The following is an 18,911-nucleotide window of genomic DNA, read 5'->3' as shown; positions in this document are numbered from 1 at the left end:
GAACTGTGCACAATGTGTCACACGGGCTTATAAATGTGCTTTTATTTTGAAATCATCCCAAACTCCTGCAAACGTTTTACTGTAATACATGGTTCTGATGTACCAAACACAGAGTCTTTAGTATAACTTGCATAACACAAAACTAGTTTTGTAACAAGTCTCTTTTTTTTTTTTTTTTTTTTTGGGGCATGTTTGTAACAAGCAAAACTTGTATATCCACTGCATTGTTACACATTTTAGGTCCTGTGAATCCAGGGTCATAAATGTTGCCCTCTGCATCTCTGAAAGCAGTTAAGTTTATTTCCTATGCAACTGGTGAAGAAACATAAAATTTGTTTTCTGCAAGCTCGGCACCCGTTGTAAAACTATTTCATTATACTGTAATGCTCAATACCGTGCATAAAAAAATATATCGGAGTTTCTAAGTTCATGTAAGTGTAACTTAAAAAGCAACTGATTTAGGTATCCTAAAAATAACTCTCCACACTGGCTGCAAATATTGTATATTAAATTTTATTTTATTATCAGAAACATGTTTTTCAACATGAACTTCCTTGCATTTTCCATTGTCGAGAGCATTTGTTTTGCTTTGTTTTACATTTGCACACATCTGGAATGTCTAAAATGAAGAGTGACCACTAGCTTTTCCCAGAGCACATGCATTTGCCCCGGCTACATTTTGCACAATTTACAGCAGTAATTTCTCATGTCACCTACAAAAATGGCAACACTGATGCAAACTCAATCCTTTTATATTTTTTTGGGGCATGCAAAGAGAAATGTCACGCAACTGTACAAGTGGGGACTTATTGCACAAATTGTTTCATGATGAAAATGAATAAATTATATATAGTCAGAAATCTGAGCTTTCTTTGCTTCTGTTTTATCCACATCATATAGCTTCTTCCTCTTGCAACAATAACGACTTTTTTGTAATCCTATTTTGCCAAAGCAAGCTCATGCCAGGCCAAGTCAAGTACCTCCTCATGTTTTCCCGTCCATCTTTGCTGCAGCACATCTCACTTCAAATTTCCGAGAAATTCGATCAGCCCTTGGTGAAATTCTCTCGGTTTGTCCATGTAGCACGCGTGGCGAGCTTCATCCAGCTTGAGCACAATGTGATGAGGAAGTTGGGCAAGGTTTTTATGAGACTGGGCGCCCAGATTAGTGTCAAGGGCCCCGAACACAATCAGGGTAGGTGTCTGGAGAGTACATTACAAAGTCAAAATATGTCAAAAATTATTATCTATATTACGGCAGAATATCGAATGAGATCCCATTAGATTATTGTGTTGCTCACCTGGATATTCTGATACTGTTGTGGCGTGTAACTTCGAGTACCGACAGGCGCTATGGGAACAAAGCCTCGCAGCTGTCCGCTGTTCTTCATGAGGAATGGGATGGAGTAATGGCCGCTCATGGAAGGACTCACAAGCACCGCCGCCCTCACACCCAGTGATTCCATGAACCTGGAGAGCAGGTCCACTCGACTTTGATCGGTCTTGAGGGTCTCAGAGTCGGGCGACTTGCCATACCCTGACAAAAAGGTATTAAAGAAAGATTACAGACATACAGGTAGGATTTATAAGTGAAATTAAGTGTGAGCATTGTCGTCTTATTTTAAACCACAAGAGGGCGCACTGCAAATTGCTGAGCCAATATATTTATAGTCATACCACTGTTACGTTACTGCTCGGGTATGACTGTATAATAATAGTGATAATTACACACATTAAAAAAAACTGCTGCAATGCTGTTTTACGGGAATTTGTCAACTGAATTCAGCGTGGACAGAACAATTATCTCACCACTTGACTATTGTGTTATTACTAGGGTTGAGCAAGACAGCCTTATTTCAAAGTACATGCAACCTTTTACCCAACTAGTAACTAAAAATTAGAAAATAGAAAAGAAATATGCTATTATTTTTTACTTCAAGTTTTATAATCTTAAGGAAAATTAGTATCTATATTGGGATATTCATGTCTTTAAAATTATCAGACAGTTTTGAGGGAAGATGTTATGCATCATGAGTGGTATCTGTACTTAGTATCGACTTAGTATTGACTACTCAAGAATTGAGTGCTTGTACTGGTTTCAGTCAGAAAAAAATGGTATCAAACATCCCTAATTATTTCTGTACCTGGCAGGTCCATGGCTAAAGCCTGATATCCATTAGTAGCAAGAAGGGCCATGGTACCAAGTTCTTCCCATGTTTTTGATGTGAAGGCCTGGCCATGCAAAAGTACCACTTGTAACCTGCAATCAGACATGACACTGTATCTGGGACTCCACCTGACTTTAATAATCCAAGTTTAGATGATTTAAAGAACCGTTGCTAGATGTTAATCAGCTGTGCTATCGTGAGCTCACCTGGGCAGTATCTGTCGTCCAGCTCCGTCGATGGGCAAAGCTTCACGGAAAAAAAGTGGTGGGTCCCCAGGCAGATGTCCTGTGCGAACCGACACGTTGACGTTGGGAAGTGGCGGTGGGGATGTGGCCAAGAGCCCGAGTCTTTGTGCGTTGAGGGATGGCTCCATGTTGCCTTGACGTATGGAGGGCAGTAGCAGGTACAGTAATAAGGTGGCCAACAACACCATGCCCAGGATCACCATACGATTGCGCAGGAACACCATTTTAGAGTTTGAACGACCTGGAAAGTGGTGGGAATTCCATACAGATATGTCTTATTCATATCAAATGTATGAAACGTGTCATAACTCCAAAACAAATATATGAATTGGGAAGGAAATGAATTCTGTTACCTATGACATATTTAGGACAATGCTAACATCCAGGAGTTACTGGCGATTATTTCTGACCACAGAAACCAATCCCGATATAAAAATAAATTTATGTTCTTTTTAAAATACTATCAATAGATATGGTTGTAGTTTGCACTATAACCGCATCTACTGGTTAAGAGGCAAAATAGTAAGTCCCAAAATGATGCAGTGTATGTATTTCGACACCACTGAAAAATACAACAATAATGATAATTATATTGTGAAGTACCTCAACCCATCCCGATTTCAGATGAAAGGCAGCTAACGTTACATCAGCTAAGTATGCTATGCGTCTCAATGGGATGTTGAAGATTAATTAGTAGAACCCCAATCAAACATACCGAAACAAGGGAAGACACTGCAGGACATTCATTGACGAAAAAACAATGTTGTCTTCTTTGCCGTCATGTCTCCCGAATCAAACTTGTAGGGTGAATTTAAGCTGTTTTTAGTCCGGGGTATTGACGTTGGTTAGCAATGTGAAGACCTCTAAATAAGCATTAATGCCAGCTAGCCGATATTCGACGTGAGCTTCGTAATGTACGTGCGTATTAGTTTCTTTTGTAAAAGAACGAGGAAAAACATTTGCGTTAACTGCTGTTATATACACACGATGACGAACGTAAAACTGTTCTATATTTAATATATTCCGTGGTGTTAGAAAAATATTCTTTAACGCTTTGTTTCTGGACGAACCATATTACGTGCTGGACATAACAACCGACTGAGTGAGACACGTCACTTCCTGTAGATGTTGCACAAACGTGTAAAATAAAAAAAAAATGGTTGGGGAAAAAAATATTTTGTTCAGAAAATAATATACGCAGAGTTAAGAAAGGAATACTGCACAAGTCACATTCAGATGCGTTTTAATGTAAAAAAAAAAAATCAAATGAGAACATTAAATACTGAATTAAAAACATGTAATCAAGCCTGTTTGTTTTTTTCTGGTTTGGTTTCTAACTATGACATCAATGTATGTGAGGAAAACACAACTTGCAAACACTCCCCCAAAACAATGTAAATACTAAATGAAAAGACCATACACAATGCACTGTTTGTCGTCCCTGTACAAACTTTACGCAGCAGCCTCTTGTTCAACAGAAAATGGGTTAAAGTGCAGAATTCCATAATGTTTCCAGAAATCATTGTAAACATTTTGTTCCATAATAGCATTTGAGATATTCCTTTCGCTCCTAACGCATTTAGGTGACTAAAGACTCTTTGCCCATTGACATCACGACATAAATCCAGAACCTATCTATATCTATCTATCTATATATAGATATATATTCATCATTGAAAAGCTTCATAACCTTTACTTTTCCTTTACTCGTACAACTTTCATATGAAAAACTGAAAGGCATTTGGACTGGTACAAGACACTGTAAACCGATACAAGGCTGAGATGAACACTGCATTAAAAACGCGAATGGCATCTGTAAACAAAGAAACTCGACTGCAACATCACACTTCTCAAATATAACAGCTCAGGCCCAGCCACATTATTTTATATTATTAATAAAAAGCACATACAGCCATGTCATGGTCAAGCATTTGTTTTCTTCCCACCAAACAAAGGTAGAAATAAAGATTTTTTTTTTTTGAGAACTATCACTCATGTTGACTAGCAGGAAAATAAGTTTGAGGCGAAAAGATTGCGGGGTGGGGGCTGCGGAATGGGAGGGAGTGTCATGTTACTATAAAGGACAAAATGATAATGCAGATGTGTTCTCTGAAATGTTGAAAATATTCTATGCTGCATAGTATGATTTGTAATAATTCGGCACCTTCTAGCATAGTAAATTGTTTTAGACAAAGTCAAAGTGATTAAGCAACAAATTGAAATGTACTGTAGAAAAAAAAAGACACTGCGGTCGAGACAGAGAGTATGTATCACCATCTGGAGGTCAAGGACAGCATGGTGCATGCGGCCTGAGAGAAATGTATGAATTTCAAACAACGTTATGAGCATTTGGCTGTAGAATGTGGTCAAGCATTTGGAGAGCTTCTCGTGAAGCCTGACTCACACTCGCATTATTTTGTTAGAAAGATGCTCGGGAGGGGAAAAGAAAAATAAGACCACATTTGGGAAATCTGGCTAATGTACAAGATAAGTCATCGGCGAGTGATTCAGCAGTATTTGTATTGTTCAGGAACTTGGAGTGAGTTCATGTCAAACAACCCAACTAGAATCATTTGAAGTTGCTTCTTTTTCCTCACTGTAACAGAATGAGGAGTCCAAGCGGGAGTAAAATGCAAAGCGGCCATATTCCTAGAACAGAGGGGGCTTTATTCTGCCCTTTGGCTCTCAGAGCACAGGCTTCCCCCTGGTAACCAGTGTAGCACTGGCACTGGAAGTGTTGACGGAAAAGAGCCAGCTCGGCCTGACTGGGCTTTCCGCTCACCTTCAGGCGGCCGTTCTGCCGAGTGATGCTGTGCGTGGACGGGCTGAGGTGCAAGTACGTGTCGTCGTCGGGCTGACTGCGCAGGCAGCGGCCGTGCAGGTTGCAGCGTGTGCGACTGCACTCTTCGGCCGCCGTGGACACATTGAGCAGGTAGCGGCCCAATGCTCCGTTGAGATAATCTTTAAGGGTCAAGCAGCCGCTCTTGCTCGAGTAGGACGAGTCTCCCCAGAAGATGACTCCCGCCGCTCCCAGTGCAACGCTCTCACCGATGGTGGACACCAGATCTGTCTGTCAAATGCAGCCACACGCAGGTCATACATTGGGCGCTTGACAGCTACGAACCTCAAACCTGGCAGGACTAAAAACACCGGAACCTCAAATGCCCTCCAGGTTGGGCAAAATCTACTCGCTCACTTACATAAACACTTATGGACAAGGTAACAAAGATTTTATGGCGCCGCACCCTTTAGCACTTGTGACTGTGATGTAACAAGACTCCAACTGACCTCAGTGAGGAGATCCATCTGATTGATGTACGTGGGGCGGGTGTAGACGAAAACCGGACGTGCCAATCCGTCCCCAACAGATGCCAGGCGCATGGCCTCCTTCACCCTGTTGCGCACAAAAAGGCGCCCATAACGTGTGGAGCGCAGCACGGCCCCCATGTATATGGAAGGGAAGAGCGCCGTGCACTCCATCCACAGCCAGTTGAGCTTGTCGTTACGGGCCATCTCCAAGTCGGGGCAGCGACCCGTGTAGCCCTCCAGACCATTCCTGTAGTCATGGTTGTAGCAATCCGGGAACAAGTAGAAGCCCCACACTTGATTGGGCCTCAAATTCTTTGCATGTTTCAGCGTCTCAAGCATGAATTTACGAGCCGACAGCTCAAACTCCTGCCAGGCCACTTTTGCAGCTTGCGCCTGGCTCCATGTTGGGTTCTTCTTCAGAACCATTTCCTGCGATTTACGTCGATAGATGTCTTTAGATTCCCAATTCCTGATCCACAGCGGGCGCCACTCTTCCCAGTCGATAACAGCCAAACCTTTGGCCTCTGGTTCCCGGATGTATTTCAGCACACCTTCTGGCATCTTTTCATAGTGTTCAACCAGGCTGGCAAGCTGCGGAAGGCCATTGTTAACCGCAGTGCCATCATGATCGTAATAAGGGTAAAGGCCTAGGCGCTCCTTGTAGAATATGGTCAGGTTTTGTCGGACAAAGCCCTCGTTGGGCGAGGCCACAATGTCAAACTGGTCCAAGGGTAAAGTGACATCGTGCCTCGGGAAACAGTCCTGAGTGGCAGCATTCCAAACCTGGAGAACTGGTGTCTGGGAATATAAAGGCCATCTTGTTTGCTTAGCGTGTGTTCCGCATACACCCGTCCATGTTGCTGTCGCGGTCAGGATCACGCAATTCAGCCAGAGAGCCTCCATGGCCAACCCTCACCTTTTCTCCTGTGACTCTGCCAAAATGAACATATAGAACAAATATTCCTTTTGTAAAGAGCTAATTCCACAGCGGACCCATTTTTTGCCATTTGACAAATTCAGCGACTCACTTTTTTTTTTCTTTTTTTTTTTTAAATTGAAGAAAAATCTCACCCATTTGCATTTCAAGTAAACATATTTTAATTTTAAATTACAATTGTGGTAAATCTATCTATAGTTTGTAAGTGCTTGAAAGGCTTTGAGCCTCTGTGGTATATGTATGGTTTACTTTAAATTATTTATAAAGACAGTTTTAATCACATTTAAGGGATCAAGTATTCGCAGATTTTAGCTAAATATGGTCGGGGTTGGTTCCTATTTCCCAATACCGGGGTAGTTGCTTTCCTGATTTTTAATAAGTGCTGCGTTGACAGAGTATTTCATACGATTATGAAGCCGTAAAATCAATTAAATCCAATATGAAGATAAAATTATCTTGTATAAATTAATAGAAGATACCGTAATTTTACGAAAGTACTAAACGTTAGTCATCAGTAGTACATGAACGCATCATTTGCATTTTGGAAACAAGCTGTGATTTAACATCTGAATATCTTTCACTATCCTTATCTTTACAATAAATATTTATTTTGATAGCTTTAGTTTTAAATGGACTGACCACGGGATTTAGTTCCGAGCGCGATCTTCCAAATGTGCTGAGTTAGCTCAACGCGGACGTCCTCTTTTCCCGTCAGATCTGTTCAAGTTCCTTCTACTCACCGATGGATAAATGACTTTTCCAAGGGCTTGCCATGAGAAATATGACCGTCATAATTCTTCAGTGCATGCTGATCATAATAAAGGGAGGGGGTGGAGAGTCAAACTTTGGATCCTCAGAAAGAGACCGCAGCAGGAAAGCTGACGGGAACTACATTGTTCATGAACAGACGAAATTTTCGATCTCCAAACTTGTAGGGGTGTAACAAGTAGAATCAAATTGATAAAACTATAATTTCATCTCAATTTTGGTCTATAAATCGTTACTTTGGGTAATTGAAAAATACTTTCCGCTAAAATGTAATTTTCGACTCAGATAAATCAATATTTTGTCAATTAGTCATACCGCCATGAGAAGAGTTTACCCCCTTACGATAAAGTCAATCGTTGGTTCCCCAATCGCCGGTGTCAATTGAGTAACCAGAAACAGCCTCCGGTGACGGACGCAAACTAGCAGATGTTGAATGGTTCCTACTAGCGAATTTTGTTATTTCGTTTAAACATGATTTTCTGTCAGAAATTAAAGGTTATATAGCAAATTATGTACGTATATTAAACAGCACATAAATCAATGTGTGGTTTAAGATTAATGCACATTTTTGAAGGCATGTCATAAAACTGTATGCCTTTTGATTGATAAAACAGAAATACTTTTGCATAAATAAAAAAAAAAATGATTATATAAAAACATATCTTGAAGGTACATCTTACCTCTGAGTCTTAAAAATCAGGATAATGGCAATTTAGGGGTTCTTTGAGGGTTTTCTTCAAATGTATTAAATGTAAGCGACTCCACCGAAGAGATGAAATGAGTGAGTAGAATTGCCCTTTGGCTCTTTACATATCCATTAGACTCCTCCTCTGATTGACTTGAGTCTGCAGACTATGAACTTCAACATTTATAGCGTACAATTTCCAGTTTTAATTATATAATTGTCACTGGATGACTGGATGATCATTAAAGTATTACAAACATAATCACAATTCAGTAATTGTACTTATGCAGAACATAACCACGAGATAAAAAGTCACAAATAATTCTGAATCGTTTTGAAAATGCAATTAAATGGGGTTTGATTTCAACACTGATCTATTCATCTCTTTATCCTTTAAAGACAACAATATTGAGGGGATTTGCAGAAGGCATTTTCCCAGGCAAACATTAATGACCTTCACAGATCTCTTCCTCCTAAAGCATCACTCAACCCTGCCCTCAAGAAAATTGCTTGACTTTACAATTTCCTTTGGAGGTGGATCAGGTCAAAACATTAGATTTTGTTACAGTTCAATTTAATGTTGTTTACTTCGGGTTACGGTCAAATAGCTCAATTTAGACACGGACAAGTTGCATGGGAATTTTTGCTCTGATAAATTACAAAATTTCTTTCGATATGCTCCATTTGAACTGAATGTCCTGAAAACTGCATTAAACAATTTTTGTGTAAGAAGAAAGGCCAAAACACAATGAGGCATTTTAATGTGTATTTAAAATGAAAAAAAATGTTATAATAAATTAAAAGTGAAATATCGTATGCAGAAGCAGCAAAGCACAGATCGGGTCTCGAGGCGGACGTCTCTACTCCTGTTGTAACTCCTATGTGACATCACGCCAAAATCATTGAAGCGTTTCAATTTAATTGGAGGGCAACTGATTGTCAACTCTCTCTGTTATTACAAGCAATCATCTGATCCTTTCCCCATGCATTGCAAAGTTGAAATGAAAAAGAAAAAATGAACAATGCTTAAGTGTGCAACTACTTTACTTCTGTAGGTAATACCACGTGAGAGGAGGACTCTGTAATGATCCCCTTAAAGAGTTCCATACCTGAAAATAATCTGCAGCAATCAATTCAGAAGTCCAACCTATCCCATGTCTGCAACAACACACTTAGCGTACATGCATACACACACAAACCATGTAAACCGAGTTTTAACTTGCCACCATCTCTCCCATAGGTGATCTATAAAGCGTCGCTAGCAACAGATCACATGCAGAGGCTCGGCCCACATGACATCATCTTGACCACAGACGCACTTTAAATACATCAAGAGATGTGTAGTGTGTTAGCGGAAAATTTCTGGTCTCCTGGTTGCAGGGAGTGGGGGGAAACCACGGGACGGCGCTGACACAGCGTGTTTGTCTTGGACATCTTCAGACTTCACAAAGGACGACAGGGAAATCTACATGGATGCACGGGAAGTCCAGCTTTATCATTCCCTGCAAGAGACAAACAGTGAGTGTGTGTAATCTTTACGTAGAGCAAACTACTTATGCTAATTTCAACCTTCTCACCTGAGGTGTCAAGTTTTTGTGAATCCTCTTCAGCTTGGCTTTTTTACGCCCATTTTTGGTCACTATAGTCTCTTCATAGAACTCGTGGGCCAGGTCACCATCTTCGTCCAAGAACAGAGAGCTGCAGCGAGCGAGAGAGAAGCAAGAGCAAACCTTTCGTGAGGTTCACAGGAGCACTAAATTGAGAAGATTCAAAGGCTTTAGGTGTGTTTATCATTCGTGTGGGGTGCAGGTGGACGCAAAGCAGCTTTCCTTGTTCAACCCCTGGACAGCCTGAGCAAGCAAGATAATCCTCATGAGCACATGATCAGGGTAGCTGGGGGTCCGAAGCTTTTCTTACTATTATTAAAAATATAAAGCCATGTAAAGTGGGAGTGGGACCCACAAACTCCGAGAATGCTTTAAGACGTCATTAACTAACTAGTTAATTTGCTTTTTAGAGAAAATGAAGCTTCAAATTTGTGTTATGAACCATTTGTATTTTTAGACTTCTCTAGATGACACTGTTGGATTAAATAAAGGGGTTTAAGAAATGGCATGTGAACTTATGCTAAACAAAGACTGCCATCTGGAGGACTTAAAAAAATACTACAACCGGTTTGTGAAACTAATTTCAAGCATCATTTCTCATCAAAAAAGTTAAAGTCCCAATGATTGTCACAACTGGGTGCGGTGAAATTTGGCTCTGCATTTAACTCATCCCCGAAGGGAGCAGTGGGCAGCAGCGGTGCCGCGCCCGCTACCATTATCCTCATCTATGTGTTCATGTGGGTAATTGTGAATGCAGTCAGACAAGAACATCAAGCTGCTCCTAGATGGTCTCATAACTTTGAGCTTTAACATGCTTATTTCTTATTGTAACTTTCTCTTTCGCTTTCCGTGGTCCGTGTTCAGCCAACATAAGTAGGCTACAATCATTTAAATCCAGCATCTTGAGTTAGTTTTAAAAATAATCCCATCCAGGTTCACTGGTGCATTTGCTGAATACAAGTGATAGAAAAACAATGGTGCCCAGGAGTGCCTTACCTTCGCCTGGTAAACACAAATGGAGTTGCGCTTGGGAAACTTCGTGTTCTTGCCAGTGACTGTTCATTTGCATCTTTGGCTTGGTCATCACCACTGCCTGAACCAGAGAAAGGCCAAAATCCTTTGGCTTTGGAGCCGCTGCCACCCATCTTCAACTGCAGCACATAATTTACTTGGGCGTCGCTCTTATCAGTTGAATATGACACTTCTGGATGTGATACCTGGGAAACTAACAAATCCAAGAGAGGTTTTGATCATTGACTTGACAACTCAGCTGCATACATCTGATCCCGAAATTGCTATTTTATCATTCATAGATGGGACATTATAGAGAACAAAGGAATGCTAACCATAATAATATGTTAAAATACAAAATCCTGATTGATGTCGAGTATTTGAGTGTTTGCTTGGAGTCTTTAATTTGAAATTCTCAATTACTGTCTATGGCAGGGCCCTTAGCTACTAAGGCACTATCATAACTAAAACGGGCATCCATTGGACGCCAAAAATAAAGTCCTCTTGCATTTATATGTATTAAAAAAAAAGACCCTAGAATAAATAAACCACGTGGGTGTGACCCGAAAATCACAAAAACATTAGCCATAAGATAAACTGGTTATCTCGGCATGACTAGAAATACTATTATAAATACCAAGACTATTGATAACATAATTCTACCACACGTTCGTACTTACTGACACGACCACACAACTAGTTATACCGTATGACATTTAGCTCAGGTCAGACTGGCACATTAGGCAGAATGACGCTGTCAAAAGCTACGTTTTAGAATAGATGACAGCAGTGGAATTCAGCTTTCTCGACAACATACCGAGCGTGGCTCTTGATAGTTTCCGAAAAAAATGATGTTTTTCCTAACAAACTCGATCTAACAGCGCACTTAATTTGAGTGTATTTTGCGGGACCTAGCAAGAGTAGTTGCTAGCGTGAAAACCCATCGAACGTTCTTATTCGCTCTGAGTCTGAACTGGTGAAGGCGCATCAGCAAATCGTAGCGCCCTCTGTAGGACAAGAGTCGAACTGCTCAATGTACTGTTAACAGTGCTGGCCAGCCACTTGAGCGTATTGATTATGATGATGACGTTTATGTTTTACATATATGGCAAAAGAACATCTAATCTTAACACGTCTATTATCAAACAAACTCACTATCAAGAATCAAACAAACAGATTAGTTATCATAATTGGTTTATTAGACACACAAGCACACATTTCCACAGGTTCTCTAAAGTGCCAAGTTGTGAGGAGTGTTGTCCAGAATCAAAACACAACTACAATGAGATAAAATATAAATAATCTAAACAAAGCAGCATTATTCACTGAAAAAAAAGTAATGCAATTAAACTATTCACAATGGCGTGTGTCACAAAAAAAATGTCTCTGCCCTTTTAGTAAACTTTATTAAAACATTTCCAAGTCTGATAAATTACCCTTCGTTTCTAAATGCCCGCTATCCTCGACCCAAACATCAAGCAGGAGCAGTAATCTTCGCCATGGCCTGCTTCATCATGTCCCTGGTACGAGCATATCGTCTCACTATCTGCCGGACATGTTCCTCTTCCTCACGCTGTAGAATACGCAGGAAGTTGCACAGCTCAGGAAAAGTGAATGCATCCCACTGTGAAGGAGAACACAATAAATAAAATAAATAAAAATAACAACGTATCGGTTTATCGTATGACCTTACGTTCACTTCGCCGGTCTCGTTCTCTTTGAGGACCAGACTTAAGACTTTTTCACTTGGTCCTGCACACAAGCGCAGCCGGAGGGGATGTTCATCGTCGCTCAGTTTCCGCATGGACACTATCGAACAAACCACAACAATTGTCAAGTTATCGTCAAGCAGCGTTTGTTTCGATTCGAATAGCTTACCTTGGTTTTGCCTATCGGAGCGCTCAAACAGGGCAAACTTAGCCGGGTTGTCCACCACTGTGAACTTATTGAGCAAAGCCTCGATGACTTCTCGTACCCTCGTTTGGGAGCTTATGTGCAAGTGCTTTGCAGCGTCTTTGGGGAGGTAGAACGATGTCCGTCGCGTCAGTCTCCGGCCGTACTGGTGCTCCTCCTCTGTTGGGCTCTCGGGAGGAGGCAGGGTGATGGGACGGATTAGCTGAAAGTGGACTTTAATAAAACCAGTGTAGGAGCCATCTTTATTCTGAAAGGAGGACAGATGGAGCAGAAGGGAAGTGGCAGCTGAGTTTAGGGTGACACAGAGTACACTCAGAAGGTTGCAACAGAGATACAAAGAAATTACACAAAAGTGGACATCCTTGGAACTATACTAGTCAGAAAGTACTAAAACAGTTGGATAAATTCATTGTGACCCACCATTTGTTCTCCATGTAAGAATCGCAAAAACAAAACAAAAACGAGGGATGTCATGAGAAAAAGAAGTAAATTGTCTCACCGCCATCATGTAGAGATTGCTGTTAATCTGAGCATTGTACTCCTTGACCTTCTGATGAACTTCACCAACACTTAACTCCTGTTTGCGCCAGTCCGTCTGCTCATCCTAATAAGAAACCAGCAGCTCCATTTTAGTAAAAACAGAAAACATGTTTGAATTTTTTTTTTAGGTTTGGCAGAAGTCTACCAATAAAAAACTGATGAGATTTTTGTTTTAAAAAAATAAATAAATAAACACAAAGCTCACCTTTTTCTTTTTGACCCTGTGACAAAAAGATTCACAGGCAGTAAAATATAGCGCTGCTGGAGAGTCACTAAACGCTTGCCTGCTTTCCAAACTCATCTCCAAGGTGCAACTTCTCCTACGAAAGCGCGATGACACAAACTACTCTGAGCTCAGCGTTTTATTTCTCACTTATTTGTGCGCCACATTTACATTTGCTCCGCCCTGACCGTAAAAACCCACCGTAAAATAGCCAGTTAAACAGCACGTTATTTCCCATTGTGTGGGAGGAGATTGAGTGATAATGGATGTATCAATTCGAAACGAGCGCTTCATTTTGTTGTGACCTAAATGTACAATCTATTTAATCATCAAATATAATGAATGTATCAACCATTTTGCTTTTAAAAAGAGAATAATATTTGACTGAGATTGTCAATTTAACACTGTAGTGTTTATAGAGTGGATATAAAAAGTCTGCACACCCCTAGTTGAATGCGATTTGTTTTTCTAAAATAAACAGACCGAAATAAACTTTTTCCACTATTAATGTGGGTATTCAACATAATTATATATTTTTGAGACACTAATTAAAAATAAACAGAAATAATATTGTGGTTGCATAAGTGTGCACACCCTCTTATAACTAGAATGTGCATTTGCTCAGAAAAAAACAATCACAGAAACAAATCTAATACAATTCATCTGATTTGAACAAAATACAATAAAAAGTTTTTTTCAGACTCCTCACCACGTTGGTGTCCGTCTCGATGGAGTCGACTGAGAAATCCGCCTGCCCTGCTGGCAAACATCCGTCTGCGCTGCAGTCGAGCTGGATGAGCGGTCGGCATTTGTGGTGACAAGTGTAGCTGCAATCTACAAAGAGAATGTATATTTTAATATGACAAAATTATTTTCCCCTTTTGGCTCATGCTGGGTGTCGATAAAATGCTTGTGGATTTTGTTTTCCTGACAGATCAAGTGGATGGAACACATCCCTTGGCTACAGTATGGTAACAAGGAGCATCCTGCATTTGAGTGATAAGACAGCTTTGGCAGTGGAATCCTTATGTTTCATCTTATTTAGTAACAGAAATGCATTGAATTCATTTTGAAATGCTCCAAATCACCTCACGCATGTTCTCATGATGCATCATCATCGTCATCATCAACACGGCTCCCGTTTGCAGGAACATGATGACTCAACACAGGCTGACAAACAGAGCTGTCATCCTGCCCAGTTTGATACAGATTTAGTGCTTTCTGCTTTATAGGTCAGCGCCTCCAGTGTACTACTGCTAACTATTGACACACAAACCTCATATGCTGGTGTGATGTGATTTTTTTTCAGTCCAAAAAAATCCACTATAAAAGACCAAAAACTTTGAAAATGGCTTTGACTCCACGAATAATACATTAACGTGTTTTTTACTTGCATGATATTGCAATAAAAAAAATATTTGCAGAGTACTCACTCGTGCAGCGTAGCGCCTGCTTATAAAGACCCCAGATGAATTCTCCACATAAGTCACACCAGGTGAGATGAGTGTGACCGAAGGGCCGGAAGTCGTGACCCACACCGGCTTCTCTGGACGGGGCCTCGATGCTGACGGCGTCCCCAACCAGCCGGACAATGTGGAAGTGCCCAACCTGACTCGAAGCGGCGCGCGGCTCAGCGGCCGCCAGTTCGATGGGATCATTTACACTGAGGTCCTTTAACTCAATCAGCTCACATTTAGACATCCTGCTGGAGACCCAATCACGGACATGTCAAGCGAGCTCTTGCTGTGGCCGTATTTGAGGACTCCCTGAATGTCGTTCAGCATGACACATTCATGTGTTTATTTAAGTGGAAAAAGTTCAAGGTTTGGCTCGGTCGCCTTGCCAGCTTTATGTACTGCAGAGGTCACCAGCAGCCCTGAGGAGATGAAACAAAGCAACTGCTTAAAATCACACTTAAATGCAGAAACCTCAATGCAATCTTTCACTTCTACCTCGGTGACAGCACGGTGCAGTTGAAATATTTGTCATTTAGAATGTAAGAATATGCAAAACAAGAGATTAACTTGTGTTAACTGATATCAGGATTCATGCGAAAACATCAAAAAGTGGGACATGATGATGAGGATAATCCAGCACAATCCCAACGTGAGTCTCGATACTATTCGCTGCATGTGACTTATTGAAAAAACAGCACGTGTTGTATGTTAAGAACACAACACCAGCAGGAAAACAGGTCAAAAAAAATAATCATCACTTCACAAACAAAAAAATAGACCCCACTGTCAGAAAATTTGCAGCACTATTCAACCCCATTTTAATACTTAATTTCATTTTTAGGAAGAAAAAACATTATTATAGACATTGGCTATATTCTCCATTTGTTGAAAAGTAATGCGATTATGTTTTTTTTTAATCTGTTGTTGTTGTTTTTTAATCTGTTAAGAAATTCTGGGAAAACTACCAATGTATCGCATTTGAACGACCGTCTACATTCCCAGATTTAATGGATTCTATCTGCTCATTGTGCATGTGAAACTTGTGGCATAGTTTTGCAGTAGAGCTGCATGGTGAGTTGCATATGAACAACCCGGGATCTATTAGTGCCAAGTGGGTCACTGCGCGGTGCATTTAAACCATTCAACAAAAGAACATTGTAGTCCAAAACCACTTTTTGTGTGCAGAGTATAAGAGTTTAAAATCTTAAATACACATTGAGAAACTTTACAATATTCTGCCCATCGTCGTTTAACCAACCGGATTAGGTTGAAACAGATAAAGACAGTAAAACACACAAAAACAACATTCTATAACGGGATTACATAAAACCACGTTACCTTGATGAGTTGATCAATTCATCCCCGGAGAATTGAAGCGAGAGGAGACGCAGAGATTGAAGGCAATTTGTCGATGAGTCCCCTTGCGACACTCACTCACCTCATTTTGCGCATGCACAATGCGAGAGTGTGGGATTACTTTGTAATCCCGCATGGCTGTCCAGCATCCAATATAGAGAAGAATCCCCTCTGTCGGAAATCCCAGTAGACAACACAGCGTCTTGTCTGCTGCTACTTGTATCATCTGCCGCAACCAGTAAATATTGTGTAGCCCGTTACTAAATATAAATGCATAAAATTCTAATTTTGGAAGAAAAGATCTTAAATCTGTTGAATATTTAATTCTGCCCCATTTGGACATCACACAGAGAGAAATCCCCTCAAGGCTCCAATATGGAGATCAGATAACTATCAGCTATGCCTTTTTATATATGTATTGCAAACTGTCACAAGCATATTTGACAGTAATTGGAGCACAATAAATATACCCAGAGGACAGCTGACCGGTGACAGTCCATTGAGTTGTTTGTTGTCTGAGAAATGGTTTATTCAATCCAATCCAACGTGCAGTAGCCTACAGGCACCAGGGCTGAATTTTACTTATATTTCTTTGAATGAAGCACATTCATCATGTGGTAATTGAATAAATTAATATATTAATTCATTGAAATACGCACATAGGAAACAGGATGTTGTTAAACATGGTAATAGTCACTGCCATGACTTTACTGGTAGAAGTAAAAAAAAAGGGAGATTATAAATTGAGAAGCACTGTCTCTACTGGTCAGTTTACCTGGTTGAATAAATAGATAAAAAGAAAAACGGACAGATAGAAAGCACTGACCGGAAGTAATAATACAAAAAGGCACTTTATTATGAAACGCTAACCGGAAGTAATTCGATGAGGTTTAAGACCGGTCGGCATGGAGCTTCCAACACAACAAATTAAATTATGTCCATTTACAGTACCCATTCCGCTGCTGTAATATTTCCGTTGTTTGGTCGTGTAGATTTGATTGAAAAACCTTTTTTGATACTGTTAATGGTGGTATTTGTCTTCCGGAGGTATCTTTGATTCCTGTATCGTTTTCTGTAGAAGCTCTGGGTGACACGGAGACGTGTGAGGATTACCAAAAGCCGTCAAATTTATATTTTGCCGTCACATTTTTATTTTGTCGAACATGACCCAAACCAAAGAGGCAGAAGGGGAACCTCGATTGTTCGCTTTCGCCCGAGTAGCTTCCGCAGTGCTGACACACTTTCTTGTCATCATCCTCACGGTCTTTGTCGCTGTCCTGGCACGACCTGGTACAAGTAAGTGAGTCATTTACCAAACTAACACACGTTCCTCTTTATATGTATTATACGTATACTTGACCGGTTGGTGTAACTTTCTACAGGTTGGTTTTCCTGGCATCCTTTCCTCATGACACTAGCAGTAAGTTGGATCGCTTCAAAATAAAGGTTCAAACACGTGGCACATTTGCATTGCTGTGATTGGTCAATGATGATTTGGTGCGCCTCAATACAAGAATGTCATGAGCTTGATGATAACAACTCAATTTGGACAAATCGGTGATGTAGTAATTACCATACATGATTATTATTGCACTGCGTTGCATCATCTTACTGGTAACTGTATTCGAATGCACCATGAAAGGGGCAAAATATTAGAAACACATGATTCAAAGCAAAATAACATTCATAAAATACATAACTAGTTCTGCATTTGACTCATTATTAGATTGAACAGGTGTACCTGACAAATGCAGAGCTGAGTATTGTTTTCCTTTCCACCAGTTCTCCTTCTTCATGACAGAAGCCGTCCTCCTCTTCTCACCCCATGGATCCCTCATGAAGAAGTTTTCTCACAAGGTGAAAGGTCGCGTGCACTGGATGCTTCAGTGCGCCTGCGTGACGTGCGCTGCGCTCGGCCTGGCAACTATCTTTTACAACAAACATCTGCACGGCAAGCCTCACTTCACCAGCTGGCACGGGCTACTGGGCGTGATCACGGTGTGCGCGGCGGCAGTCCAGTCGCTGGCCGCCCTGCCCCTCATCTACCACTCTCTGGTCAAAGGCTGGTCACTTGCTAAGATCAAGAGGTACCACGCGACAGCAGGACTGGTCACCTACCTGCTTGGCAGCGTCAGCCTGCTCCTCGGCTTGACTTCTGGGTGGTTCACCAAATCGGTCGGTGATGCTGCTTGGTACCTGGCGGCACTCTGTCCCGTTCTTTGTGCCCTCGTCATCATGAATCAAGTCACCAGTGCTTACGTGGCCAAGAAACGTTTCCAGTCCTAATTGAGTAACAGAGTTCAAATACAAAGCTTTGTTGATGTGCTTTGTTGATTTTTCTAATAACTGTACTTGACTTGGTATTTATTTTTCTGATGACTATAGATTTACTCCCTACATTTGAACAAAATTTCTTTCAAATTTATTTTATTTTTTTAAAAATGTTTCACGATGTACTTGACTTCTTAAAGAATTGCGTTTTTTTTGTACATTTTTATGTACTTTCAAGTACAGCAAGAGTTAAACCACGTGGGACAAATGAAGGCTGCAGTATAAATTAAAAATGTGTGTACTGACACTTAATGCCGGCGTTATGTTTTGCACATCACTATCTTAAATTTCTGTCAATTTCCTTGAATACATTTTTATTCCACAAGGACCTCAATTGAATTTTTGAGTGGTTCTTCATTAT

At 40.6% G+C, this 18,911-nt stretch overlaps 5 protein-coding genes across 8 annotated transcripts; 1 reads left to right on the top strand and 4 right to left on the bottom strand.

The window, feature by feature from the left end:
• Positions 1-491: 491 nt before the first annotated feature.
• On the bottom strand, positions 492-3,499 carry abhd14a (abhydrolase domain containing 14A). Its single transcript, XM_088388686.1, has 5 exons — positions 3,128-3,499; positions 2,374-2,653; positions 2,144-2,259; positions 1,301-1,536; positions 492-1,202 (listed from the first exon to the last, which is right to left on the bottom strand). The coding sequence occupies exons 1-5, from the start codon at positions 3,153-3,155 to the stop codon at positions 1,020-1,022; spliced, it is 843 nt and encodes a 280-aa protein (XP_088244812.1). The 5' UTR covers positions 3,156-3,499; the 3' UTR covers positions 492-1,019.
• A 139-nt stretch (positions 3,500-3,638) lies between these two features.
• LOC148390817 (hyaluronidase-2-like) lies at positions 3,639-8,241 on the bottom strand. 3 transcript variants are annotated; one of them, XM_088388685.1, is made up of 3 exons: positions 8,107-8,241; positions 5,701-6,653; positions 3,639-5,482 (listed from the first exon to the last, which is right to left on the bottom strand). In XM_088388685.1, the coding sequence occupies exons 2-3, from the start codon at positions 6,622-6,624 to the stop codon at positions 5,006-5,008; spliced, it is 1,401 nt and encodes a 466-aa protein (XP_088244811.1). In that variant the 5' UTR covers positions 6,625-6,653; positions 8,107-8,241; the 3' UTR covers positions 3,639-5,005. The 3 variants fall into 3 exon arrangements, with proteins under 3 accessions (XP_088244811.1, XP_088244809.1, XP_088244808.1); XM_088388683.1 differs by lacking the exon at positions 8,107-8,241 and adding an exon at positions 7,298-7,819; XM_088388682.1 differs by lacking the exon at positions 8,107-8,241 and adding an exon at positions 7,399-7,818.
• A 614-nt stretch (positions 8,242-8,855) lies between these two features.
• tusc2b (tumor suppressor 2, mitochondrial calcium regulator b) lies at positions 8,856-11,709 on the bottom strand. The gene is made up of 4 exons (XM_088388687.1): positions 11,547-11,709; positions 10,715-10,943; positions 9,689-9,809; positions 8,856-9,613 (listed from the first exon to the last, which is right to left on the bottom strand). The coding sequence occupies exons 2-4, from the start codon at positions 10,861-10,863 to the stop codon at positions 9,548-9,550; spliced, it is 336 nt and encodes a 111-aa protein (XP_088244813.1). The 5' UTR covers positions 10,864-10,943; positions 11,547-11,709; the 3' UTR covers positions 8,856-9,547.
• Positions 11,710-11,906: 197 nt separating this feature from the next.
• rassf1 (Ras association domain family member 1) lies at positions 11,907-16,451 on the bottom strand. 2 transcript variants are annotated; one of them, XM_088389689.1, is made up of 8 exons: positions 16,202-16,451; positions 14,840-15,282; positions 14,116-14,240; positions 13,389-13,503; positions 13,143-13,247; positions 12,608-12,890; positions 12,423-12,538; positions 11,907-12,353 (listed from the first exon to the last, which is right to left on the bottom strand). In XM_088389689.1, exons 2-8 carry the CDS (start codon positions 15,062-15,064, stop codon positions 12,204-12,206), a joined length of 1,119 nt encoding a protein of 372 aa, XP_088245815.1. In that variant the 5' UTR covers positions 15,065-15,282; positions 16,202-16,451; the 3' UTR covers positions 11,907-12,203. The 2 variants fall into 2 exon arrangements, with proteins under 2 accessions (XP_088245815.1, XP_088245816.1); XM_088389690.1 differs by lacking the exon at positions 13,389-13,503 and having other exon boundaries at positions 16,202-16,443.
• A 627-nt stretch (positions 16,452-17,078) lies between these two features.
• cyb561d2 (cytochrome b561 family, member D2) lies at positions 17,079-18,889 on the top strand. Its single transcript, XM_088389896.1, has 3 exons — positions 17,079-17,515; positions 17,602-17,639; positions 18,002-18,889. Exons 1-3 carry the CDS (start codon positions 17,383-17,385, stop codon positions 18,503-18,505), a joined length of 675 nt encoding a protein of 224 aa, XP_088246022.1. The 5' UTR covers positions 17,079-17,382; the 3' UTR covers positions 18,506-18,889.
• The last annotated feature ends 22 nt before the right edge of the window (positions 18,890-18,911 follow it).

Source organism: Syngnathus floridae, chromosome 11 (assembly GCF_059516105.1).
Source record: "Syngnathus floridae isolate MCC-2025c chromosome 11, RoL_Sflo_1.0, whole genome shotgun sequence".
Classification (NCBI taxonomy): Eukaryota; Metazoa; Chordata; class Actinopteri; order Syngnathiformes; family Syngnathidae; genus Syngnathus; species Syngnathus floridae.
The sequence above is the reverse complement of the archived record's forward strand: the minus strand, read 5'-3'. Positions and strand labels throughout refer to the sequence as shown.

What these genes read in the sequence shown, in the direction of transcription:
- cyb561d2 (XM_088389896.1), top strand. Translation starts at nt 17,383, where the DNA reads ATGACCCAAACCAAAGAGGCAGAAGGGGAACCTCGATTGTTCGCTTTC. An exon ending in CCTGGCACGACCTGGTACAA is followed by an intron (nt 17,516 to 17,601) that starts GTAAGTGAGTCA and finishes AACTTTCTACAG; the next exon opens with GTTGGTTTTCCTGGCATCCT. An exon ending in CTTTCCTCATGACACTAGCA is followed by an intron (nt 17,640 to 18,001) that starts GTAAGTTGGATC and finishes CCTTTCCACCAG; the next exon opens with TTCTCCTTCTTCATGACAGA.
- tusc2b (XM_088388687.1), bottom strand. Translation starts at nt 10,863, where the DNA reads ATGGGTGGCAGCGGCTCCAAAGCCAAAGGATTTTGGCCTTTCTCTGGT. An exon ending in TTTGTGTTTACCAGGCGAAG is followed by an intron (nt 9,810 to 10,714) that starts GTAAGGCACTCC and finishes CGCTCGCTGCAG; the next exon opens with CTCTCTGTTCTTGGACGAAG. An exon ending in ACAAAAACTTGACACCTCAG is followed by an intron (nt 9,614 to 9,688) that starts GTGAGAAGGTTG and finishes TGTCTCTTGCAG; the next exon opens with GGAATGATAAAGCTGGACTT.
- rassf1 (XM_088389689.1), bottom strand. Translation starts at nt 15,064, where the DNA reads ATGATCCCATCGAACTGGCGGCCGCTGAGCCGCGCGCCGCTTCGAGTC. An exon ending in TCGAGACGGACACCAACGTG is followed by an intron (nt 13,504 to 14,115) that starts GTGAGGAGTCTG and finishes GCGCTTTCGTAG; the next exon opens with GAGAAGTTGCACCTTGGAGA. An exon ending in CTCCGATAGGCAAAACCAAG is followed by an intron (nt 12,539 to 12,607) that starts GTAAGCTATTCG and finishes TTTGTTCGATAG; the next exon opens with TGTCCATGCGGAAACTGAGC.
- abhd14a (XM_088388686.1), bottom strand. Translation starts at nt 3,155, where the DNA reads ATGTCCTGCAGTGTCTTCCCTTGTTTCG. An exon ending in TTTAGCCATGGACCTGCCAG is followed by an intron (nt 1,537 to 2,143) that starts GTACAGAAATAA and finishes CCTTTTTGTCAG; the next exon opens with GGTATGGCAAGTCGCCCGAC. An exon ending in AACAGTATCAGAATATCCAG is followed by an intron (nt 1,203 to 1,300) that starts GTGAGCAACACA and finishes TGTACTCTCCAG; the next exon opens with ACACCTACCCTGATTGTGTT.
- LOC148390817 (XM_088388685.1), bottom strand. Translation starts at nt 6,624, where the DNA reads ATGGAGGCTCTCTGGCTGAATTGCGTGATCCTGACCGCGACAGCAACA. An exon ending in AGATGGATCTCCTCACTGAG is followed by an intron (nt 5,483 to 5,700) that starts GTCAGTTGGAGT and finishes TGCATTTGACAG; the next exon opens with ACAGATCTGGTGTCCACCAT.